Source organism: Dama dama, chromosome 14 (genome assembly GCF_033118175.1).
Source record: "Dama dama isolate Ldn47 chromosome 14, ASM3311817v1, whole genome shotgun sequence".
Lineage (NCBI taxonomy): Eukaryota > Metazoa > Chordata > Mammalia > Artiodactyla > Cervidae > Dama > Dama dama.
Window position 1 is genome coordinate 2603393 of NC_083694.1, and position 25116 is coordinate 2628508.

General features: G+C 53.5%; 1 protein-coding gene across 2 annotated transcripts; it reads right to left on the minus strand.

Annotated features, from left to right (window-relative positions):
- Positions 1–12256: 12256 nt before the first annotated feature.
- KLHDC8A (kelch domain containing 8A) lies at positions 12257–18894 on the minus strand. 2 transcript variants are annotated; one of them, XM_061161179.1, is made up of 5 exons: positions 18411–18894; positions 15610–15774; positions 15163–15378; positions 14472–14573; positions 12257–13607 (listed from the first exon to the last, which is right to left on the minus strand). In XM_061161179.1, the coding sequence occupies exons 1-5, from the start codon at positions 18784–18786 to the stop codon at positions 13414–13416; spliced, it is 1053 nt and encodes a 350-aa protein (XP_061017162.1). In that variant the 5' UTR covers positions 18787–18894; the 3' UTR covers positions 12257–13413. The 2 variants fall into 2 exon arrangements, with proteins under 2 accessions (XP_061017162.1, XP_061017163.1); XM_061161180.1 differs by lacking the exon at positions 15610–15774.
- Positions 18895–25116: the final 6222 nt, after the last annotated feature.

Genomic DNA, 25116 nt, shown 5'->3' on the forward strand with positions numbered 1-25116 from the left:
AACTTTTGTGAACTAAAAGAATGAATATGCAGTAGAATTCAAAGACTTGAGGGATTTCCCTCTGTTCCCACCTAAACTGACTATTGCAGGGCTGGGGGATGAGGTGGGGGGATCCCTTGTACCTCTGGGACCTTCCCCACCCCTACTTCAGCTTCCTTTGATCAGAATGTGAATCTCCTTTTAGGGGGCAAGTGGAGACAGCCCAAGTCTTCAGAGAAAGGAGACCTCCTCAGTTCCAGACCTGGTGTGGGCTGGGCTTTGGTCATGAATAGATGTAGTGCTGTCTGTCTGCAGCAGACAGGCTGGGGGCAGACAGACATAGAGCCGGAACAGCATGAGACTCGGAAATGATCCTAACTGCTGAAACTCAGTGCTCGGACTCCCAAAAGGGAGACCTGGTCTGCCACAGAGCGAGAATGCCTGACCAAGGATCGGGTTACGTCAGGGAGCTTGTCTGCTGGCTGCTGCCAGGCGTGGGGGAATTCCTGGGTCATGTGCGCGGATGTGCCTAGGAGTCTGGGCTGAGCTGTGCCGTCCGGTTGAAGGTGGGCACGCAGGAGCTTACCCTTGGTGATCATGGTGTGAGGGGCTCTGGGATTAATGGTTTACTGAGCCTGCTAGATGCTTCGCTGGGAAGACAATTAAAAACAAGCATCCGTCCCAGCTCTGACACACTTCACAATCTGTGCCTGTGTCTGGGTGGGTCCAGACCAGCAGAAGCGGATGTTAAGACGGCAGAGAGTAAGGACCGCCGTGATGGGTGAAGCGCAGGGTGCCCATGGGAGGGCCGGAGAGGGACACCAACGCCTGCTTTGGGGGTGAGGTGGGGAGTGGTGGGAAAGCAGTTCTCCTGGAAAAGAAATACATCTCAGGTGACTCTTGAGGGATGATTGACAGTTAGCTCCTTGGTCTCAGGAAGTTTACAGTTTGGCAAGGGATATAAGATAAGTAAGCAAGTTATCATCTAATCCAAAGCAAACAGTGGGAAGGCTCTCAAGACCAGCGTATAACACAACATTGTAAATCAACTATACTCCAATAAAAATTTTGAAAGGTAAAATAAAAAATAAGAAGAAAACTAGATAGGTGGTTTGGCCAGTAGCACAAATTTGGGGCACAAGAGGAGAACTTAAATGCTTGAAGAAAGTATGAAGGAAAAACTTTTATGTGTTAACCAAAAAATAAGCAGCTTCTTGCAACCAATTGTCCTATGCCTCATCTCATATCACAGATTTCACATCCCTGTATCTATAGTGTTAATTCTGTCATTCTCTTGGACAGATGAAAACAAACTAATAAATTTAAACTATGTGTGTGTTGTTTTTAACAGACAGGCACAAAATGCCATGTATAGTTAAAAGGATGGGTCTTATTCTGGCTCAGGGTTTCGAGGGAGGGCTTCACAGGAGGCCAGTTGAACCAAAGCAAGAGTAAAATGTGATGAAAGACGTTCAGGGATGGGGTAACAGGGTGAGTGAGGGGAGGTACCGAGAGAGTAGTAGGGGAGAGAAGTAAACGAGGGCCAGCTGGGCGCTCTCTGGGTCTGCTGAGCTTTAGGGGGGCTCCCAGGCCCTGGAGCATCTCCTGCCTTGGGGTTTACCTGAGTATAGGTGCCTGGACCCTCTTTCCTTTTCTCTGGCAAAAGGGCTGCTGCAGGCTGGAGGGCTCAGCTTACCACTGAGACCACAATCATTATACTTCCCTTCCTCAGAGCTCTGAGTTACAGCCCTCTGTAACCGTCACTCTCGGGTGGTGGACAGTATGGCCCTTTCTTTTTCAGGGGCTAGTGGAACTGCTCCTGCTCATTAGAAGCAGCCTTCCAAGACTGGGAAGTGGGCTCCAAAAAGAGGACTGTGACTGAATTGTTCAAGTCGCTGACAAATTTGAAATGTTTGACTCAATGCTGCTCTCTGCTGACAAAACTAAGTCTAGCATGTTTTATGGAATGCCCAAAGCTGTGACCATCATAGACAAAGCAAGGGAGTTCTTGAAAAATATCTACTTCTGTTGTATTGACTACGCCAAAGACTTCGACTGTGTGGATCACAACAAACTGTGGAAAATTCTTCAAGAGATGGGAATACCAGACCACCTGACCTGCCTCCTGAGAAATCTGTATGCAAGTCAGGAAGCAACAGTTAGAATAGGACGTGGAACAACACACTGGTTCCAAATAGGAAAAGGAGTATGTCAAGGCTGTATATTGTCACCCTGCTTATTTAACTTGTATGCAGAGTACATGATGAGAAACGCTGGGCTGGATGAAGCATAAGCAGGAATCAAGATTGCCGGGAGAAATATCAATAACCTCAGATATGCAGATGACATCACCCTCATGGCAGAAAGCGAAGAACTAAAGAGCCTCTTGATGAAAGTACAAGAGAAGAGTGAAAAAATTGGTTTAAACCTCAACATTCAGAAAACTAAGGTCATGGCATCCGGTCCCATCACTTCATGGCAAGTAGATGGAGAAACAATGGAAATGGTGAGAGACTTTATTTTTGGGCGCTCCAAAATCACTGCAGATGGTGACTGCAGCCATAAAACTAAATGATGCTTGCTCCTTGGAAGACAAGTTATGATTAACCTAGACAGCATATTAAAAGGGAGAGACATTACTTTGCTGACAAAGATCCATCTAGTCAAGGCTATGGCTTTTCCGGGAGTTATGTATAGATGTGAGAGTTGGACTATAAAAAAGCTGGGCACAGAAGAATTGATGCTTTTGAACTGTGTGGTGTTGGAGAAGACTCTTGAGAGTCCCTTGGACTGCAAGGAGATCCAACCAATCCTGAATATTCATTGGAAGGACTGGTGTTGAAGCTTAAACTCCAATACTTTGGCTACCTGATGCGAAGAACTGACTCTTTGGAAAAGACCCTGGTGCTGGGAAAGTAGGAGGAGAAGGGGACGACAGAGGATGAGATGGTTGGATGGCATCACTGACGTGATGGACCTGAGTTTGAGCAAGCTCCAGGAGTTGGTGGTGGACAGGGAAGTCTGGCATGCTGCAGTCTCTGGGGTCGCAAAGAGTCGGAAATGACCGAGCAACTGAACTGAAAGCTGTGACCACATGTATATGTCTGCTTAGGCAATTTGTTCATTTAACGAGCCAGTCGTTCACTCATTCATGCATTCCTTTGTTCAACAAATATGTACTGAACAACTACAATAATAGGTATAATATTATGCTTCCCTTGTGGCTCAGCTGATAAATGTAGGAGACCTAGATTCGATCCCTGGGTTGGGAGGATCCCCTGGAGAAGGGAAAGGCTACCCACTCCTGTGTTCTGGCCAGGAGAATTCCATGGATTGTATAGGCCATGATGTTGCAAAGTGACTTTGCACAACTGAGTGACTTTCACTTTCACTTTACTTTCTATATAACATTTATTGAGGCAGTCCTGGTTCTAAGCATCTTCAATATAGCATCATGTCCAAGACCACCCAGCCCTAGTTAGAAGTAACAGAGCTGGGAGGCAAACCCCGCCAGTCTGACATCACAGCTCAAGACCCTAAGAATCACACTGTCTTGTGGTATCCAAACGGGCTCTGGAAATACAAGATGGAACTGATGAGATACTTATAATCTAAATTCTAGTAAGCCTTAGCAGGAGTTTGGGAAATTTTGTGCTTCCAACTCTGAAAACAGTCCCCAAGCTACCCATTAAAATGGGAAATTTAATGTTATTCACAGGCCAGGCCTAGGAAGGATGTGATCAAGGAGAAGCCAGCTCTTCTCTGCAAGCCAGACAACTTGCGCTGTCCCCCACCTGCAGCAGCAGGGAAAATACACATAGATAAGCAGAAGTCCTGGGTGTCGTGGCAGTCCGAACACGGGTATTGCAGAAAGGAGTGGGTTTATTAAGAACAAAGAGCAGAGATAATGCGAGGGCTGTGAGCACAGTGAGCTGACCTCCTAACAGCCCAGGGAAGTCGACAGGACACAAGTTAGAACAGCAAGCTGGCTCAAGAGAGAGCTGACACTTGGTGGGTTAGTAGTCAATTTTTATAGCCTCAAGACAAAGATAATTCCAGCTGGAAAGTTGGCATAGGTCGTTGGTTAGGGTGCTAGAGGGTGAGTACTGGTGTGGGCACTTTTGCCGGGTTTGGGGTCAGGAAGCTGGCGGGTGATGATCAGAGGCCCTTTTGGCAACGGTTATGAAGGTGCTCAGTCAGCTTTGGAGGTGATCTTGGTTCTGGGCTCCGTGTCTGTGGCCTTGGTGAAAGGTCCTGCACCTGTGGCCTTGGCGCAGACTCCACACTGGCTTCCAGGGAATTCCCTGGCAGTCCAGTGGTTAGGACTCCACACTTTCACTGCCAAGGCCCAGGTTCAATCCCTGGATGGGGAAACTTGCAAGCTGTGAGGCATGGGCAAAAAAAAAAAAAAAAAAGTGTTAGTCGCTCAGTCGTGCCTGACTCTTTGTGACCCCATGGACTGCAGCTCACCAGGCTCCTGTGTCCATGAGATTTTCCAGGTAAGGATACTGGAGGAGTCCTGAATTCCAGCTCCTCTTTTACCACTATCCATGTGTGGTCGTGGCTGAGGTCTTTCTCTCTGGAGGGCAGTCTCTTCATCTATAGCAACATATTTGGATTAAAAAAACTGAGTTCCATTTTGACACTGCTGTAACTTGTCCCATGGTATTTAGCAACATATTACAAATCTCAGTCACACCTTTTTTTTTTTTTTTTCCCATTTGGCAACTGATTGCCTCCTACAGGACACTCAGGAGCCCCATTCCTTCTGCTACCCCTGATGCATTGTTTTGGCTCAGGAGTCTGACACCCTGCGCTCCAAGCTCCACTCTGCCACTAATAGCCTATCTCTTGGCACCTCTCTGGATAAGAATTATTCTCTTTTGGGCTTCCCTTGTGGCTCAGTAGTAAAGAAACTGTCTGCCAATGCAGGAGACACAGATTCTATCCCTGATCCGGGAAGATCCCACATGCCTCGAAGCAACTAAGGCCACGCGTCACAACTACTGAGCCTGTGCCCCGGAGCCTGGGAACTGCAACTGCTAAGCCCACTACCACCACTGAAGCCTGTGCGCCCTAGGAGGGTGCTCGGCACAAGAGAAGCCACCGCAGCGAGAAGGCCTCGGACCTCAACGAAGAGCAGCCCCCCCCTTGCTGCAACTAGAGAAAAGCCCGTGCAGCAACGAGGACCTGGCATGACCAAAAATAAATAAAATTATATAAAAAAAGAATTATTCTCCTTTGTACAGCGAACACTTACTGTGTACTAGTCACCGTGAGAACGCATTCACTCCTGATCACAGTTCTATGAAGGAGATTCTAACATATGATTATCCCCATTGCACAGATGAAGAAACTGAGACACAGAGAAATTAAGTAACTGCCCTTGTGGGGTTACAGAGCTGGCTAGTGGCAGAGCCAGATTGGAGCCCAGGCGGTCTGGCTCCAAGAATCCAAGAACAGCACTCTCAGCCAGCATGCCTTGGCTCGGAGATGATTCTTTTCAATGATTGTTTCTTGGCTGTGCTGGGTCTTGGGGGCTGCTTGGGCTCTTCTCTAGCTGCAGCGAGCGGGAGCTGCTCTCTCTGGGTCACATGGGCTTCTCACTGCGGCGGCTCCTTCTGTCGCGGCACATGGGATCTTCCCAGACCAGGGATTGAACCCGCGTCTCCTGCTTTGGCAGATGGATTCCTAACTGCTGAGCCACCAGCGAAGCCCGGAGAGGATTCCTGATTGGCTCAAGTCTCCAGTAGCCTAAGCGAAGTCATCATTCATTCAACCTGAAATGCGTCTCACGACCTCGTGGGCTGGCTGTCGGATGAAACAAGACATGAAGCTGTCAGACGGGTATTTCTTCACTCTGCTCTGGGTTCTGCTGGACTCTGGTCCTCCCAAGTCTCCTTCCTCCCCACCCCCATGTGGCAGACGCCCAAGCATGTGTGTGTGTGGATGGGAGCTGGGACAGTGCGGAGCTTATCAGGCTCCCCGAGCTACAGCTGATCTGATCCGGGACAAAGAACTGTCAGATAAGCCCAGTGCTGGGAAGTGGTCCTGGAAACTGCCCTAAGCGGAGCTCTGTGCTGGGGGAAGGAGAGAGCAGCCTTTCTGGGGGTGGGGGAAAGGAGGGCCTTTGGATTACTCTCACTGCTGATTTTTAATGCAGACAAGGGCTCTTTCTGAGAGCTGGGAGGTGGGGTGGGTAGGTATTTGTGTTGATTTAGGTCTAGAACTTCTAGTCAGTATTTTGGAAAGGGGTCTCCTTACCTCATTTGTTCACAGCTAATAAAAAGATCTTTTTCTGCCCCTCACTTCTGTATTCTTTTCTCAGTCTCTGAGGTGTAACTCGCATTGCTGTGGGGTTGGGAAGTGGGGGGGGGGGGCACTTATGCTTATGACTGGGGCAAAAGCTCTCATGGGATTCATCTGCTGGGTATCCAGTCACCAAGTTTGAGTCCTTTCCACCAAACAACCCTAGTGTGTTACTGAGATGCTTGATGGACTGAGATGGAGAATAAGAAAATAAAAGTAAACTCCTATCTTGACAGGGGTCCATGCTTCCACACCCCATATTTGACTGATCCATCACTGGCCCTGTGAAGTCAGAGCCTTGGGTTAGATCCTGGGGCTGCTGATTCAGATGAAGCAGGGGGTTCGTGAGACTCAGAATGGCAGCCAGAGAATGGGTTTCCATACTGAGGAGCCCCACGCCTTGCTGGCCACGTGACCTGGGGCAGTTGACTCAGTCCCCTTGAGGCTCAGTTCCTGTCCATCAGAGGAGATCCTGAACTCAGATGCTCTTTGTCAGCCGGAAGAGGCTCCCCAGTAGCCGGGGATTTACGGCTGTGCCTACTGGGGGTCAGCACTCGGTACTGCAGACTCCACTGACATGCTGTTCCCTTGCAGGGACTGAAGGCTCTCCTCCTCCTGGCCTCTGCCACAGCTGCACTCGGGGAGGTCTGGGGAGGTCCACACATGCAGGGATGGGAGGGGTGCCCAGGAGGAGGATCTGCCCGTGCTCGGCTCCCACCCATGGCTTGCACCCTTTGCCACCCAAGCTGATCCTGGAATGTACACCCCTGGCCAAGCACATTCTTTCGCCAGGTCACTAGCTCCTAGCCCTCGGGAAGGCAAAGCACGAGCTAGCATTTCCTTGGCCCTGAGTGACCCTTGCACAGTCTGGCGTGGGGCTGTTACCTCCAGCCTGGATTACCAGACTGGCCCCTCACCCATAGCTTTTCAAAAGCCCAGTTCTTAAGGATCACTCCTGTCAGAGCCTGAGGCAAAGGGGAGAGGGAACCCACCCCCTAAGCAGGAGGATTTGAAATCCTCTGATTTCCTGGCTCTGGCTCCTTGCATCAGTCAGATATCTGTGCTCAGAGGATGGGGCGGGGCGGGGGGGGGGGGTGGGCTTTGTAAAGGTTATTCTCAAACCTGGTGCTCTCTGCGCTCTTGGACGTCTGGCGTTCATTCAGTTCAGTCACTGGCTGCATTTATTCCATTCAGTTACACATTTGGGCTCTGGGTACCCAGCGAGGGTTAGCACAGAGTATCGTGGGCCCACAAGGGTTAATGATATTGCCATGTCCTGAGGGGAGCCTGTGTGTAGGGGGTGAGGTGGGTGTACACAAAGGAGGGGGCATTCTACATTCTGGGGGCGACTGGGCTGGGGAGGGGAGCGGAGGTGAGCGGCAGGGGTGGTCCAGGGAGCTGCCTGCTCCCAGTGGTCTCCCAGGGGCCGCCCGAGGCAGAGGTGAGGAGGCGTGGCTGGAAGGGCAGGGCTTTGGTGAAGGGTCTTAGGAGCCGGGCCTGGGAATCACCTGGAGGACCAGGGGTTCTGGGGGAGGGTGTCTAAGCTCTGTAACCAGGATGGTGAACTTGTAGATGGGAGCAATTTCCCAAAGGGCAGGGGAATCCAGCCACGATCTGTTGCAGGTGAGGGAGGTTGGAAGAGAGCAATGAGGTGGTCGTTTTCCACCCAGGGCTGAGTTGACTTTCCTGAGGCACTGGGGCTTGAGGTCTGGGGTAAGACCAGTTTGGAAGGGGAGCTCCAATCCAGTCCTTGCTTCTATAGATGGGGTGGTGATCCAGAGTGGGGAGGCTGGGAAAGGCTTTGGAAATTGTACGTGTTTTTAAGAATGTGAATTGCTAACCTGAGTTGAGACCTCAGAGTGTCAGACTCAACTTTCTGCGAGGCCAGGGCCCCCAGCGCTCCCTCGGGCCCTCCAGATAAGGCAGATAAGTCGTGGAGATAGTGGATGGGCCCGGGGCCCTGCCCTCCTGGGACAGCCACACCCTCCCTTCCCCGGCCGACCCAGGCTGGAGTCTGATCGGCCCAGTCAGGGCCCCAACAGGTGAGAAGGCCACCAGCAGCAAGTCTGGAGCTCCCGTCCACCTGTCACCTCGGGGCAGCAACGTGGAGGGCGCAGGGAAGGGAGCGCGACCCCCCAGCCTGAGAGAGACATGCTCTCCTGAAACCACCTAGAAAGCCCATCACTTCTAAAGTGTCGCCTTAGGCATCAAGACATTTCTGGCCTCCAGCCCCGTACCCCACTGACCTTCTGAGTCATCTGTCAGATATTTCCTCTTCAGAGGAGGTAGGTGTCTGGGAGGTTTTGCATGAAAAAAACCATAAAGGTCTCAGGAGCCAGAAGCATCTGGTCTGGCCAGACTAGGAACTGGGACTGGGGCGTTAGGTCTTCCCATGCACTTGCTCAGTTCCTGTGCTGAGCGTGCGAAGGTAAGCAGCGAAGACCTCGTTCAGTTCAATCAGTCGTGTCCGACTCTGCGACCCCACGGACTGCAGCACGCCAGGCCTCCCCGTCCATCACCAACTCCTGGAGCTTGCTCAAACCCATGTCCATATAGTCGGTGATGCCATCCAACCATCTCATCCTCTGTCATCCCCTTCTCCTCCTGCCCTCAATCTTTCCCAGCATCAGGGTCTTTTCTAACGACTCGGCTCTTTGGCAACATCAGGTGGACAAAGTATTGGAGTTTCAGCTTCAGTAATCAGTCCCCCCAGTGAATATTCAGTCTTGATTTCCTTTAGGATGGACTGGTCGGATCTTCTTGCTGTCCAGGGGACTCTCAAGAGTCTTCTCCAACACCACAGTTCAGAAGCATCAATTATTTGATGCTCAGCTTTCTTTACGGTTCAACTCTCACATCCACATGCGACTACTGGAAAAACCATACCTCTTACTATGTGGACTTTTGTCGGCAAAGTAATGTCTCTGCTTTTTAATATGCTGTCTAGGTTGGTCATAGCTTTTCTTTCAAGGAGCAAGCGTCTTTTAATTTCAAGGCTCCAGGCAGCATCTGCAGTGATTTTGGAGCCCCGCCCAGAGATCAGCTTCTCCCCCTGGGCTCTCCCCCACCCGTCACTCCCCGCACCTTGGGTGGGGAGGGGCGCGCTTGGAGAGGCTGAACCATTGTCATAAGAATACTTCGGCTGGCCCACTTCCCCAAACCCTTCTGGAGGCGCTGATCCACCGTTCAAGGTCTGCATAGGCTCCAACTTGCCTTCCAGTCTTTTTTTCACATCACCCCCAACTCCCGTGTGCACTCTGGCACCAAATCCCCACTTCCCCTGAGGCCCACTTATCACAGCAGGATTGCCAGGAAGCCTTCCCAGGCCAGCGCAGTCCTCTGGTCTGGGAAGAGGCAAGGAGACCTCCCCACCCCCCCAACCCCGCATCCCAGACCGCTAGCACTGCGGGACAGCACATTTCTGTCGTTTCTGAAGCCGCCAGTCTGCTCTTCTTTGTCGTGGCAGACCTAGGAAACTCACCTGCCCGACCTGTCTGCGTGCTTTAAGCGCCGACTCTTCAGCTCCCGCCGGCCCCGCCTCTTGCCTTCGCTTTTGCAGCTGTTCAATTCCAAAAAGAAGCGCCTGCCCACACAACTCTTTGATCTCACCTAGATGGGGGTGCCATCTCTTCCTGCTGAGCTCAGAACGGTGGGGGCGGAGGTTTGCACTCCCCTCCACCACAAGCTGAATTCCAATCTCCTTCCCGTCACTTGTTAGCTGTGCTGCTTGGTTTAATCACAGGGTTTCTGGTTTAGTCTCTTCTACAAGGTGGGGGTTGGAAAAGGCCACGGCACCCCATCTCCCGTGAGGGTCTCCATGGGCCAGAAAGCTCAATCAAATGCAACAGATCATTAGAAAGAAATTCTGGGGGAGAAGCAGCAATGGAAAGGAGGACTAGTCCACTCCCTGTGGTCCTAAACCCTCCTGCCACTTTGACTGCACAGCAGGTGGACCTCCCTCCAGAGGGGGCCTGAAAGGTTTGGCCCACATGTTTTTCTGAGTATTGCAACACCAACTGGACTTCTTTTTTTTTTTTTTTTTTTTAATTATTGATATTATTATTATTCCTATTTCGCTGTGCTGGGTCTTCATCGCTATGCACAGACTTTCTCCAGTTGCTGTGAGCAGCACGGGCTCTAAGCTGTGTGGGCTTCAGTAGTTGTGGCTCACAGGATTAGTTGCTCTTGGCATGTGGAATCTTTCCAGGCCAAGGATTGAACCCGTGTCCCCTGTATTGTCAGGCAGATTTTTTACCACTGGACCACCAGGGAAATCCACTGGGGTCCTTTGTGATCTTAGATATGTCCTGGTGATTTTCCTCACTTCATTTTTCTCAGAAGAAGACCCCATGATGCTTCTCCAGTCAAAATCCTTAATTTGCTCCCAGTTTCCCATGTGGATCAAGTCCAGAGTCCTTAGCAAGGCAAGCAAGGCCCCTAGATCGGCACTGCCTGCATCTCCCTGGATTTTCTGTGTGTGTGTGTGCTGTCCCCCAGTGGGCTTGAGAACACCCTGTCTCTCCCTCAACAACAGAAAACATTCATTCCTCAGGAAGGAAACAGTCTTCATCTTTTTAGGTTTGCACGGTGCAGCGCAGCTGACTGTCTTCCTTTTTCCATGTGCTATTCCATTTGAGGCAATGCAGTGCTGTGGGCACAGGTTTTGGAGTCAGACTTGGTTCAGTCACTAGCTTGTGACCTTGGACAAGTTATATAACCTCTTGGAGCCTTAGTAGTCTCAAGTGCAGAATACAAGGATACTGCCTACTCCAGGGTTAACCCGAGGACTGAAGCACCCTGTGAGATGGCGTTGTCCTTGCTGTTGTTTTACAGACTGGGAAATGAAGACAAGAAAGTGGAGGGACCCCGAGAGGCCGGGGATGAGAAGGCTTCCGGTGGCGGGGGGCCGCTAGACCCCAGACGCTGAGCGCGCTCCGCAGCGGCACGGGGCACGCTGCAGCGTGCGCTCCCGACACCCCCTATTTCCCTCAGTGCTCGGTGAGCTCCCCCAGAATCCTCCCAGCATGGACTCCGGCAGGCGAGTCCTGGCAGATGCCAGCTTGAGTCCGACGGCCCTCACATTCCAGCGGCCAGTCCCCTATTCTCATGATGGGAAGAACCTTTGGGGCTGGCTGTACCCCTAAGGAACCCGACTATTTGAAATGCCTCAGTCCAATCCACACGTCTGGTGCCATTTTGGGTGCTTGGAAAGCCCCCTACACATAGGCTAGGCTTCCTATCAGAAAGGGTGGAGGGGCCCCAGTTGTAAATGTCTTTCTTGGGCAGGGGCTGAGAGGGAAGGAGGCAGAGCCAGGAGGCAGAAAGGGGTGCGTGTGGCAACGCTCCCCCTAACTTGCCATCCATTCCTCACAGTGTTGGCTTCCGCAGCCCCCTTTCCTAAACTAAACTAAAATGGGCTAAACTAAATGGGGCGGGGGTCTGGATGCAGTGGGGAAGGCCTCCTGCAGTCTGCTCACCAGGGGGCGCCCGCTGCCACGCAATGCCAGGGTGGGAAGGAACGGCTCGGTCAGCAGGTGGCAGTGTCCTTCCAGGGCCCAGGAGAGAAGAGCAGGTGCCCAGAGAAAGGGAAGGAAAACCGAATCCTGTCCAGAACCTGGCTCCCCTCGTCTGTGAAGGGTTGGTGGAGGGGTCACCTCCTCCAGGAGGCTCCCCCGGCCCCTTGGACAGGTGTTCCTGCCTCAAGAGACATAACGATACCCTTGCGTAGTGAGTGCTATCTGACCCCCACAGCCCCTCCAGAGCAGATATTTTTTTCATCTTTGTAGTCCCGGTGTTAGCACAGCTTTTGAAAACAACTTGGAATCGGGAAGAGGCGCTGTACCAGCTAAAAGGAAGCACGTACTTTATGTTTTTACATCAGTGAGCCATTCCCTTTCTACTCTGGGCAAAACAGAAATGAGCATGAGCTGAATGAAATGAGGCTAGACCTGACAAAGGTCGGGTCGAGAGTAACCTGACGAAGAGGTCAGCTAACAATCGCAACCTTTTCCTAATACATAGCAACCTTTTCCTAACACATAGCATCAACGCTCCGGAGACGGAAAGCGTGCTGTTTTCCTAGGGGTGAGGCGACTGCTCGGGGCGAGGTGGTTCGTAGGAGGAGCCTTTGGCTATTCGTAGAGTGAGCAGCCAAGAACGAGTGGCCCCTGAGGGTCCTGCGTGGCCTGAGAACGTCAGAGGGGCTGCTCTACGGGGTCCCTTTCTCGTGTCCAGACCCCATCCACCCAGCCCCGGCATGAGGGTGCCATGGAAGACAGGAATATAGGTTTTAATCATTGTGCTGCTGCGGTTAACCAGAGTGCAACGAATCCACCCTTCACGGATGTGGATGCCACAGTGTAAACGAGCAAGTTTCACACGGAAGTGCTCTGGGGCCACTGGTGACCAAGGGCCAGGCCTCTGGTAGGGAGGGGGGCCAGAAGGAAAAATGGGGTGAGGAGAAGGGTGGGGAGCAGACCCTGGGCTAGCAGTCTGCCCCTGCCACATCGTTACATTCCCGCCAGGACCCCAAGCGGGACCGGTCCTTTCCGGCCAGGGCGGCCAGGCTAGGCCAGCCCCCACGAACCCGACTTCCCTCCCCAGCCCGCCGCCTCCAGCTCAAGGGCCAGTTCTTGCTGGGCAGATGAGGTTCAGGGCAGGCCCACAGTCAGCCACCCGCGGGGAAGAGACGGAGGCCAAGGGAGGCAAGAGGGCTTTGGGACAGCCCTTGTCCATTTTTCTCCATCTCAGGAGACTCTGGGACAGGTGCAGAGCCAGGGAAAGGACAGCGGTGAGCAGCCAGCCTCTGGGTCAGAACCCAGGAGATGGCAGAGGTGAGCCCACTGCAGGGAGGCGGCAGGCGCTCCCATACCTTTCTCTGCCTGAGCAGCGAGGACTCCCCGCCTTGGTCACCTCGGCTCCAGTGGGGGAGGAGGGGTGGCCGCGTCACTGACACGTCTTCCAGCTTCCTCGGGTTGGTAGGGTTTGGAGGTGGAGAGGTCACTTAGAGCCCCGGGGCCTGACCCCACTGGCTGCAGACAGGAGCTGGTACCCGGGGAAGCGGCCCCAACTCTTGTCCAGAGCGGGTGGTCTGGTCCGGGACGCCGTGGCTGGGCCGAGGGCCAGCTAGGAGTCCGAGACACACAGGGCCTCCACCGCGTCGCTCAGACCCTGGTTGACGCCGCCCACGGCCAGTAGGCAGTTCCTGAGGACAAGGCTGGAGCAGGCACAGCGGGGCGTGGGCATGGCGGGGAGGGCCTCCCAGCGGCTCTTCCCCGGGTGGAACGCCTCAGCCGTCTCCAGGACCGTGGGCTGGTTCCCTGAAAGTGCGAGGGGCCGGGCCTCACCAAGCAGTCCAGCCACCCGTCCCCGGGGGAAGGGACCCACCTCCCACCTCCCTCGAGAACCACAGGCAGAAGAAGCGAAGCACCCTGGACTCCCTGGGCCGCAGGTCTTCCCCACCCTTTTGTCAAACAGCCACTTCGCCCTTCCTGCCTTCTCAGTCCTTCTATCGCCTCAAGATGAAAGACTCAGCTTTTTTCCCCCACTGCCTGCTTTTACCACAAGTTTCTAGACACTATTGCCTCTCCTGCTCGTGACGAAGAAAGCTGCTCACACGGTCTAGCTCACATCAAGTTCCTTTCCTGCGTGGTAAACTCGGGGCATCTGCCCACACTGAGTAAACTCTGGGTTCCCAGGAGCCCCACTGCCTACTTATCTCTCCCTAGTTGACGGTGGAGCCCCACTGTTAAAGACCCTAATCTCTGGGAGGGCTCATCCAGCAAATCTTGAGTCCATCAGAATAGCTGATTTGATCAGACTGCTTTCCTATTCCCTGACAGAGCTGAGTGTCCAGGGAGAAGATAAAGAGGACCAAGGCCAGTCCCTTCTACCTCCAGCCCTTCCCGGACAGGGCCCCGGGGACCTGGGCTCAGCCAGCCTGTGTCACGTGGTTCTCAGCATGTCCCTTATGCTCTCTGAGCCTCAGTTTCCCCCGTGTAAGGGGACAGACAGACCATATCTGAGGCCCACCCACGGAGGCAGGATGTCGAGGCTGGGAGGAAGAGAGTGCTTTGGCATCAGGTGGTAGGCAGGCAGTGTGGCAGGAGCCAGCACCCTCTTCTGCTCATGCACATCCAGAGTCCACGCAGCACCAGGCCACAGCCTAGAAACTCTATCCTTACCAAGTCCTCCAGCCACGATGACCCGACCACTCAGAGAGCCGGCCACAAAGTCTGCCCGCCGCTTCTTGAGGAAGAAGGAACGCTCCATCTTCAGCCATCCCCCTGCAGGTCGTGGGCAATGTCAGGAGAAACAGAGAGAATGAGATGCTGACCGCCCCTGCCAAATGTGCACGGGTGCCAAACTGCTCTCCCCCCGGGCGGCACCTCGATTTCATCTATCCTGTATGCTCAGGGCATGTACGATGCCTCCTGCTGTGTGAAATGGCACTCAACCTACCCTCTGCATGCCTGCTGCAGGCCAAGGGAACCATAACCTCTTGCCATGAATCACCTTGTCCCACCTCTGTCTTCACGGACTTTAAGCTGGAAAGGAGGCAGACTCGAGGCAGACAGTGTCCGAGTCAGCATCCTTCTGTTTCAAAGCCCTCTGTCACCTGGCCCTGGCTGGATGTTGTAAGAAGGAACAACAGCTGGGAAAGGCTTTGATTAAAACAGCCAGCCAATCAGAGGGAGCCCTGGACAGATGAAAAAATTTGATCCCAAAGAATAGCCCTGAATGCAGAGGAGCATTCAGACTTCTGAAAGGCTCAAGCCACTTGGTGAATGGGCCCGGGGCAGGTGGGTGGGGTGGGGGTGAGGTGCGGGGTGGGCAGAAGGGAGGTGGGTCGCTAGGGCCTGGTGTCCAGCTTACCTTGCTCCATGTCGAACACGTCCATCGTCCGGAGGAACTTGGGCTGCCGGTACAGCCGGCCCTGCCGCAGGCCCCCCAGGCTATACAAGCGGTCGTCCAGGGTCACAAAGCTGGAGAAGGCCCGCTTGCAGGGGATGTTGGGGAACTTGGTCCAGGAGCGAGTCTCAGTGTCAAAGACCTCGAAGGCGTTGACCGCATACTTGGACTGCCGTCCTCCTGGAGGCCAGCACAGGGCAAAGGTTGGGTGAGAGAGTAAGCCCCTGGGGACTAGGGCTGGGTTCCCCCTTCTCACTGTTATTTGATCACAGAGGACGTTCCCTGAGGGTGGGGGGCAGTATGATTAACCGCCAGTCCCCAGGAGATGCTGCGCACACAAGCACTGCTTCCAACAGGAACTGATCCAGGAGGGAAGCAGAGACGGACATGCTCCAGGCAGTCTGTCCTTACCCAGCACGTAGATCTTGGAGCCTCGAAGGAAGGAGGTGGCGGCATATCTAGGGGTGGGCATGTGTGCCAGAGACACCCACATATCCTTGAGCATGTCGTAGTGTTGGAGGTGATTGTGTGGACGGAGGTCCAGGCCCATCCCGCCCGCTGCGTACACGCGGTAATCTAGGGAGACAGGCCACACGACAGACACCGTGAGACAGGCCCATGGCGCTCAGCTGCTACCTTGGCCAGGCTCTGTCAACCCCTTGAATGCCGGCACTGAAGCCGGGCCATGTTCCCAACCACTGCTCTGCCAGAGAATGGGTTGGTGGCACCATTAAAAGCTCCTGCCACAGTCAAGCCTGGGTCTCCCTGAAGCCACGTCAGGCCTACGTGCCTTACCTTCCTTGCTGCCTGGCCCTTGGTTAAGCCCAAGATGCCAAGCCTTACCCACAGGTGGACTGCGGTGGAGTCCAGGCCTGGACAACCCTTTGCAGATCTTGTCCCCGCCATTCTCCTCCTTCCTGGCAGCCAGAGAGATGCCAAAGAGGAACAGTATTCCCCTGACACCCTCCAGGAGCAGCCTGCTGCTGGGCACTCCCAGACCAGAAGTCGAGACCCAGAGGGAGCCTTTGGAGATGAGGTCAGCCCTGCTGCCAGTGGCCTTGGGGGATACTGGCCTGCTGCTCTTCCTTTCCTTCCCGGGTAGGGGAATGCCATCCTCCTGGACACACAGGAAAGCTTGTGGGCCCCAGAGGCAGCTTGCACTGAATGGGGTAGGGCTGGGGTGAAAGAGGGAGAGGCTTTGGATGAAAGAAGCTCTGAGCAGGCAGCGAGCTGGGCACTCTGAGGACAGGACAGCTTCTCTACTGCTTGTGGGGGCAGGTGACACAGCACACCAGGGAGGATGCGCACAGCCTCCAAGTTGCCCTCACCCCAGGACCTCAGGCAGCCTGTTCAGGACACAGCCCTACCCCCAGGGCCCTCTTCTTCCAGGGACCCATCCCTGCTCGGCGTTCTGTCTACTAGAGGCCAGTCGTCACCACCTCTGGCTGGAAGAGGTTTTTATTTTTCAAGGCAATTGCAGGAATGAGTCCTTCTTTCTACTTTCCAATCTTACTAAAGAGAGAAACAAAGAAATCCCAACCCTAGCTAGGAGATGGGGCCTGCTAAAGAGACCTCACCACACTGCGTCTCCCATCCCTGCTCTCACCTACACCTCTGAAGCTGGGAACCCTCCCCTCCACTCCAACCACCGATCCTGTGCCCGATTCTTACTCACCCTTTCAGAATCACCTTGGTGTCCCAGAACTGCAAGGCTGGGCTGAAAGTGGTGGCTCCTGTGGCCATCACCCTGCTTGCTACACTGTTACTGAGATAACCTTTGTTATGTTTCTTTCAATAGATTGTTAGGTCCTGGAAATTTGTTAATCTGTGGCCCCAGCATCTGGTATAAAGCCTGGCACATGAGCATGTAAATTTTTAGTAAACTAACTGCTGAACCCATTCAATGCCATAGTTAAGAGCACGCACTTGACCATCATCTGCAAGCTGTTACTTGGGCAAGTTACTCAACCTCTCTGGGCCCCACATTGCTTCTCTCCAAAATGAGGACAGTGATACTACTTGCCTCATCAGACAAGTTCTGAGGGTCAAAGGGGTTAATACCTATTAAGCACTTATGGTAAGGACTCAATAAATGTTAGTTCTTAATCTTTCAGCACCACTTCTTGCGGCCTGAGGATAAAGGGCTCCCCTTTCCCTCTCCATTTCCCCACTGGCCTCCAGGCCCTCCATCTTTCTTACTGAGAGTTCAGGAGTTGGCTACTCTGCCCTGTGGGCTTCTGAATTTCTCTGTCTGATCTTCATCGGTAAGACCTGGGCTCCTCAAGACAGGGATCAGATCTTCTGCCTCTTTCCTTCCTCCCTGGGACCTAGAACTGTGTCAGGAACAGAGCAGGTGCTCAAGACATACTGATTTCTGACCTACAGGAGACCTGACAGGCAGCTGAAATAATTCTGCGAAAGAAGGAGGTAAGGTTGCAAGTCGATAAGCCTGTCTGATCTGTATTTGGGATCTTCTAACTCCTACTGGGCCATTTCCCATAAAACTGTGTTTTAGAAAAACAGTTTTCGGAGCCCCTGTCTACTCTGGGCTATACCAGGCCTGAAAAGGAAAGACAGGATGGGCTTGGAGAAACTGAGATAAGAAGCATAAAGCTATGTGGTGAGCACCCGCATGTCCTGAGAACCTAGTGAACCTGGGCAAGAAGCCGCGGGAGCATGAACCTCAGGAACGTTCTGGTCTCCACTCATTAGTACCTCTGAGATTAGGAGGCAGACTGTAGGGAGAAGGTCCTGGAATCGGGTCCCAAGTCCCTCCCCATGGGGCCTGGGGATGGTATGAAGATGGCATGAACATACCCAGGACCCCAAATATGTGTCTGGAGGTGGTGGCACCTGCAAGGCAGATTTCAAGGGATTTGGTGCTGTGGGTGGGAGGCCCGACCATTCTGTTGAATGAAGGTGTCCACAGGGACATCTACAGAGTGCCCTCTGGCTCTCCCCTCTGGCCACGCCTGCCCACCTTGCTGGGAGGAGGCTGTTGGGGTGGAGTGGAGCTCTGGCATCATGTGGATTTATTAAGCACTTCACTTGCCTGACTCTCAATTTTCCCACCTATAAAACCAGGCCAGCGGGTCTTTAGTTTTAGTGTCCATGTAATGTGACAGTGGCCTCCAGTCCAGGGCTGGCTTCCACCCCTTTCCCCCGGGCCTCCCACCCCTCCTCCGCCCGCCCTCGGCCCTGGCCCCACTCGCCTTTGGCGGTGACCGAAATGCCCATGGCGGCCTCGCGCAGCGCGCTCCTCTTCTTCCACTTGCCCTCGTCGATGTTGTACATCTCCACGACCTTCAGGGGCAGCTGACTGGCGCCCACACCCCCGATCACCATGATACGCTTCCCTAGGGCGGTGACGGCCACGCCGGCCCGGGCCGTGGGCAGCGGGGGCAGGGCGGTCCACTGGTCGGCCTCGGGGGAGTAGACCTCGAAGCAGTCCATGGGGACGCCGTTGTCGTCACAGCCCCCGATGGCATAGACCTGTCCCCCGGTTTCCAGCAGGGAGCAGTACACCCGGCGGCTCGGCAGCGGTGCCAGGCGCTTCCACTGGAAGTCCTTGACGGTGGGCACCTCCATGGCAGTCCCGGGGGCCCCGCCCGCCGCGCCCCCGAGGAGCGCGGAGCGAGCCCGGGAGTCGGTCAGCTACTCCGCGCCGCCCCTCGCCGTCTCCATCTCGCTGGGGTCCGCCGCCGCCGCCCGCCCGCTGGCGAGGGCCCCGACGCCGGCCAGCGCTTCTCGGTCCCTCAAGACTCGGCGGCCCGGCGGCGTCCGCGCCCGGCCCCGCGGGGTGAGCGGGGCGAATCAAGGGCGGCGGGGGCCTCCTGGCCTCCCAGCCCCTCGCCCCGGCCAACTTTCAAGGGAAGACGCGGCGGCGTCTCCCCGGCACCGCTCTGTCTCCCGCGGGTCCGAGACCCCGGGAGCGCGCGGAGGACCGGGAGGGCCCCTGCGCGCCGGGCGCCGGGCGGCCTCCCGGCAAAGCGAGGAGCTGACACCTCCGGGCGCCGCCGCCCGTCCCCGCGGCTCTCCCCGCGCGCCGACTCCCGCCCCCGCCCCGCGCGGCTCACACAGCCAGGCCGGAGGGTGCGGCGGGCGGCGGGGCGCGGAAAGCGCATTACGCGAGAGCGGCGCGGGGCGCAGGGGAGGGGGCGCGCCGTCCTGCCCGGCGCGCGCCGCCGTCACCCAGGCGGATGCGGAGAACAAGTGAGCAGCGCGAGGGAAGCCGAGCGGCCGCCGGCGCACAGCCTCCCGCGGCCGCCACACCTGTGCGGGCAGCCGCGTGCGCCCCGCGGCCCCTTTACATAAGCCTCGGTGCTCCGGCCGCGGGTGGGGGAGAGGGCCCGGCGGGAGGCGCGCACCCCCTTGCTTACTGTTCAGGGAAAGCGGGGCCCTAGAGCCAAGTATCCGGATGACGGGCCGGGACTCGCTCCAGGGCGGGGTGGGCGGTTTGTGAGTGTTTGTTTTGGGTGGTGAGGAGGCAGCGAGTCCAATTACCCAGTTTATCTACAGTACACAGACCCAGTTCGTGACAGACTGGCTCAACAGTGGGCTCTGCTCTGGGGGAGGTATTATCAGAGGGTTTAACCTAATAGGAACGAGTTATGTGGGTGTCATCCAAACAGTGTACACGCTGACCTGTGCCCACATGCATGATTTACACATCGCCACCACACCCTCCACCCGGAAATGGTCATATCCATAGAGAAACTGACACATGCAGAGTTTGGCGGACACACAGCCAGCCAGAGACAGAAGTGGAAAGGCAAACACGGAGTGGTCCCTTCCACATCATCCTTCTTTACACACCTTAGAAAGGGAAAACCTGGTTATCAAATCCGGGCCCTCAAGCACCAACCCACAGGGCTTGCCAAATAATTCCTTCAAGACCTGCCACGGCTTTATCAGGACAGCAGTCCTCAGTAACACAGGTGCCCCTGAGGCCGGTGAGCCGCCTGGCGTGAGGAACTGCAGGCTCCCGGGGTCCCAGTATGCAGTTCTCCTGAGCAGAGCCAAGTCTTGAAACAGTCAGGCCTGGGAATCTGACAGACCTGGATTTAAATTCTGGCTCTCAAAGAATTTAACTACTTACTCTGAACTTCAGTTTCCTTATTTTGTTTAGGTTAAACTTTGTATTTTGAGATAAATTGTGGATTCCTTCGCAGTTGTAAGAAATAACGCCTTTTATCCAACTTCCCTCAATGGTAAAATCTTGCAAAATGCATAGTATAGTAATATCCTAACCAGAATATGGAAGTTATCAGTCAAGATACAGAAAATTTCCATCACCACGAGAACGCTTCATGTTGCCTTTTTTTTTTTTTTTGTCATTTCAAGAATGTTATGTAGAGAATTGTCTGGCAGTCCTGTGGTTAGGACTTGGCACCTTCACTGCTGGCTCCTGGGGTTCAGTCTTTGGTTGGGGAACTAAGATCCCACAAGCAATCCAGTGAGGCCTCCCCCCAAAAAAAGAGTGCTATTGGGATTGGCTTTTTTTTTTGCTCCCAGCATAATTCTGAGGAGATTCATCCAAGTCGCTGCATATATCACCAGTTCACTACTTTGTTTCTGTATAGCATTCCATCGTATACATACATCATTGTAGATTTTTGCAAAGATTAAAAGCGATGACATTGGTAAACTGTTCAGTTCAGCTTCTGACACACGGCAAGGGCCTGGCAAATCACCATTAATGTCGTAACTATTACAACTACTGTCAATAAAACCAAGAGAAAGGAAATTTGCCCCTCGCTGAGAAATGACTTCCTGTGAGAAAGAGAACTCACAGCTCCCAATAGGCCCATCTTAACATCTTGAGTTCTTGGCTTAGAAATTCCACTGCTTTTTAGTTTGAGTTCTCTGTACTTACATATTAATCACCTCTAGAACCTCACAGAGGATGGTTGTGCTGGGGCTCAGAGCAGGCCACCCTGAGATATACCACAATGGCATATTGACTGTTTTAAGTTAGTTCTTTAAGAAACAGGCGGCGGGAAAAAAATTGATGTTGAAAAATGCTCTGAACCCCTTCTTTACCCCTGAAAGTGCGAAATAAATCTTCCATGTCAAAGTACCCTACCCAAACCAAGAGGAGAGAAAGCAACCTCATCACCAGAGGTAGGGAATTCAAGGCTGAGAAATCTGTATAAACAAATTTTGTTTATTAGTCTGCTACCCCAGGCATGAGTTCCTTTGTTAAAATTTCACAAATAGTTGTTTCTTTGTCTAAACATGATGTATAAACAACCTGCCCTGGTCACTTTGGGGGTCCCATTTCTATGGGACCTCTGGATGTGTGAGTTAAATTTTTTATCCCTGCTGATAATCTTGTGTCCTTTTAATTATTAGACCAGCCGAAAGAACTCAAGATTGGGAAGGGAAAAATTTCCCCCTCCCTGAAAGTAATGTTCTGTTTATTTAATAAAAATGTGTAAATTTTAAAAAATGGGATGTGCATTAATGAAGTTTCACTGGAAGCAGCAAACATTTTTCTTTTTCATGGAGGTCACAATCTGCCCAGAGGAATTGGGAAGAAACCCTCAACCATCAACTTAAACTGTCTTCACAAAATCTGGACACGGTGATCAGGAGTATTGAAAGCCATACATATTCCTCAAAGGGGTTTGTTGGGTGGGTCCGCCTTCACCTCTTTTGCCCACTGAGCCTTCTACCAAAGCAGCGAGGTAAGGCTTCTTGTGGCCCCACCCACCCCAGCTGGGGCAGCTCAGTGAGCAGGTATATACTACTTTATGTTTGCCTAACTTGAAATAAACTTGCACATCCGCTTTCCCATAATCTTGAAAACAACCCTAGGAAACGTTGTCAGTCAGGTATCAGTATCTGCTTTTTAAGATGAGGACTCTGAGCCTTAGTGAAATGAAGTAATTGACTGATGACCATGTGAGCCCTTCAGGGTGGGTCTAGTTGGTGAATTCCAAATCCAGTGCCTCTCGCTGTATTCCAGTTAAATCACAAATGAAAGAACTGTGCATTACTAAGGACGTCAAACCTCTCTCCTCTCACTTGACTTTCAGCCCAATTACAGTGGAGGAAGGAGCAGGGCCCCTCAGAGGTTTCAGGGACTACCCTCTCCCCGTTGCCATGCTGTTTGGGCCAGGCAGCTTAGCTGGGAGAGGACCAGAATCAGCCCCCAGAATAGGACAGTTCTAACCTAACGTTTGTGTCCTGCAAGCCTCACACTCTTTGAAGACTGTGGGATCCAGGGAGTCAGACCCTTGGAAGGGTACTCGGACAGGATGCCTTCCAGGCCACGGCCTCATTGCTTGTTCTGGAAGTCCTGGCCTCTCTGCATCGCCCCGACTCCTTCCCCCACAGCTCTGTCTCCTGGCCAGGTGACATCTTTAGTCCTTATACCCAATGCACACTGAGGAAGCTTGTAACCTAGCAACCGCCACTTAGGATTCCCCGAGTCACCTGCCGTTCCCATGCCTGGGCTGAGTGCACCAGACTTGGGAGTGCCAAGCAGAGGTGGGGGGTCCGGTGATCCTCTTTGGTTCCCCACCAGCTCATTCCAGTGTAACCACATTACCTGTAAGAAAGGTCTTCCTCTTTAGAGGAAGGATTTAGAAGCCTAAATCCTTCTTGCTTTCAGACTTTGTGTTGCATTGGTCTGGGTTTCTCTTCTTTTTTAAATACTGTTTGAGTTTTTGCCTTGGTTATAAGGTGGCACTGTAAAGGTAAGAAAGTGGGGAGAGGCAAGTTCATGAAAGTCTCTAAACATGAGGCCTTTATTAGTGTGATATTGATGCATCAGTCAAATTGGCTGAAGGGATATTTAGCCCCAGAAATACTTATTAAGTATATTTTTAAAGAAGGCTCTTTTTGGGTGTTGTTTAGTCGCTGAGTCATGTCTGACTTTTTTGCAACCCCATGGACTGTGGGGTCATCCATGGGATTTCCTAGGCTCCTCTGTCCATGGGATTTCCCAGGCAAGAGTACTGCAGTGGGTTGCCATTTTCTTCTCCATATTTTGGGTTTATTAAGGCCTAATTTACATACAAGAAACTGCACAGTCTGACTCAGCATCAATAGAGTTTATTAGCTATTCAGGGGCTGGCCTTCACTGAACTCTGTGGTAGGTAGTGGGGAAGCTGAGGATGTTGGTGAGGGGACAGCCTCTGCCCAGGAAAGTAGGCGGAGTCCCAGCGTGGCATACTGTGGGTGACGTATGTGTGTGCAGGGCCTCAGGGGATTGGTGGAATGCCAAGTGTAGAACGCAGTTGTGGTGGGGGTGGGAAAGGGGAGTTGTGTAGCTCTTAAGTGCTGCAGTAGCTTCTTCTCCATCTTCAGAAACACAGTTTACCCTCCCGTCAGTGGGTGCAATGCTGGGGGACGGCACCCTGCATTCCCCTGGGGCTAGGTCACCATCCCTGTGCAGTTCTCTCTCCACAGACAGGCGGTGTTGGGAAGGTGTGTGCATTTTGGAGTCAGACAGACAGGGCTGAATCCTGGCTCGGCCACCCCGCCCCCTCACCCCCCCCCCCTCCGCCACCCGGGCTGTGTGACCTTGAATAAATCCCTGACGTCCTGAATCTCAGCTCCTCATCTGTGGAAAAGGGAAGAAGGAAGCTACTTTCCAGCATGATGGGGGGAACGAGAGGCCAGGTGTGGTTCGGGGCAGGCAGTAGGTCCTCTGTAAAGAGTAGCGTGCTTTCTTCTCCGCGATGGCAAGTTTCCGGACTTCTGGCCAGAGAGCCTGAATAGCAGGTGCCAATCTCACAAGGGAGGCACCTTACCAGAGCCCACACCTGTCTAGAAATCCAGCCATTTCTGGGCCTATGTCTTGAAAAGGATATTTCCTCCTAGCTAACTGGAATCTCTTCCACTGCAGCCGGAACTGTTCTGATCAGGAGAACAGGTAGTGCTCTTCCTTTAGATAATCACCTTCTTATTCCTCATCTAAGGCTTGGGCTGGATTCAGGGAGCCGGGGGTGAGGATGACTCATCCAACTAGGACAGAGGCCACCAGCAGACTAAGGGGAGGATAGATCCCTCCCCAACTTGGAAAAGCCTCATTAGGGCCCCCTCCTGCTCAGCCCCGAGGAAGGATTCAGGGCTCGAGTGGACCTGAGTGGAGCCGGGCGGCACCGGGGCGGCAGTCACAACCGTCATCTGCGTCTGTTCACGGGGCACCACCAGCCTCTGGGGTGGCAATCTGGGGCCCCTCAGGATGGCCTCAAACGAGGGGGCCTCACCTCCTGACCATGCAGCCTCAACGGGAGGGCTGAGTTAGCCACGTTCCTTCTGCCACCTGCCCCCCTGAGCACGGCAGGGAGCGCACTGCACGGAGCGTGCACACAGCACAGAGCGCAGAGCCTGGAGCCTAGAGGGACGAGACGGGGGCCGCTATAAATGCATCTGTCTGCCTGGGAGCCACTTCTGCCCATTTAGGTAAAACCGGGACATTGGAAAGTGGATCACAGATAAGACCTTGGCAGGGTGGTCATCTTGATTTTCAGACTCACAAGATACAAGGTTTAGAAGGAAGAGTTGGGGAGCACAAACTCCTCTGCTCCTTAATGCATCAGATAAGGACAGCAGGAAGAGGAGCCTTCTCTGAAAGACCTTGGCGACTTCCCTGTGTTTACTGAGAAAATTGTGAGAGGAAATGGGACTTGTAATAAAGCCTGAGGATCTGGGTTATAAAAAGGAAGAATTTCCTGCCCCGGGAGCATCAGAAAATTAAAATGCCAGCATGAGGTGAGGTGAGAGACGGTGGTGTCGCCTCCCCTGGGAGGCACTGGAAATAGGAAAGACACAGGGCTGAACGTCAAGAGATCTCTGTTCCCGCTCACATCTGTCATAACGGGGCTGTGCGCCTCTGGGCCAAGCATATCCATTCTGGTGTCTGTAAAGTGAGAGAGGAAGGGAGAAGACAGTGGCCTGAGGTCT

Excerpts from the sequence above, each read along its gene's own strand:
- KLHDC8A (XM_061161179.1), bottom strand. The coding sequence starts at position 18,786 with ATGGAGGTGCCCACCGTCAAGGACTTCCAGTGGAAGCGCCTGGCACCG. Across the intron at positions 15,379-15,609 it reads CTCCAAGATCTACGTGCTGG|GAGGACGGCAGTCCAAGTAT; the intron begins GTAAGGACAGAC and ends GCTGGCCTCCAG. Across the intron at positions 13,608-14,471 it reads CATCGTGGCTGGAGGACTTG|GGAACCAGCCCACGGTCCTG; the intron begins GTAAGGATAGAG and ends TCGCACTTTCAG.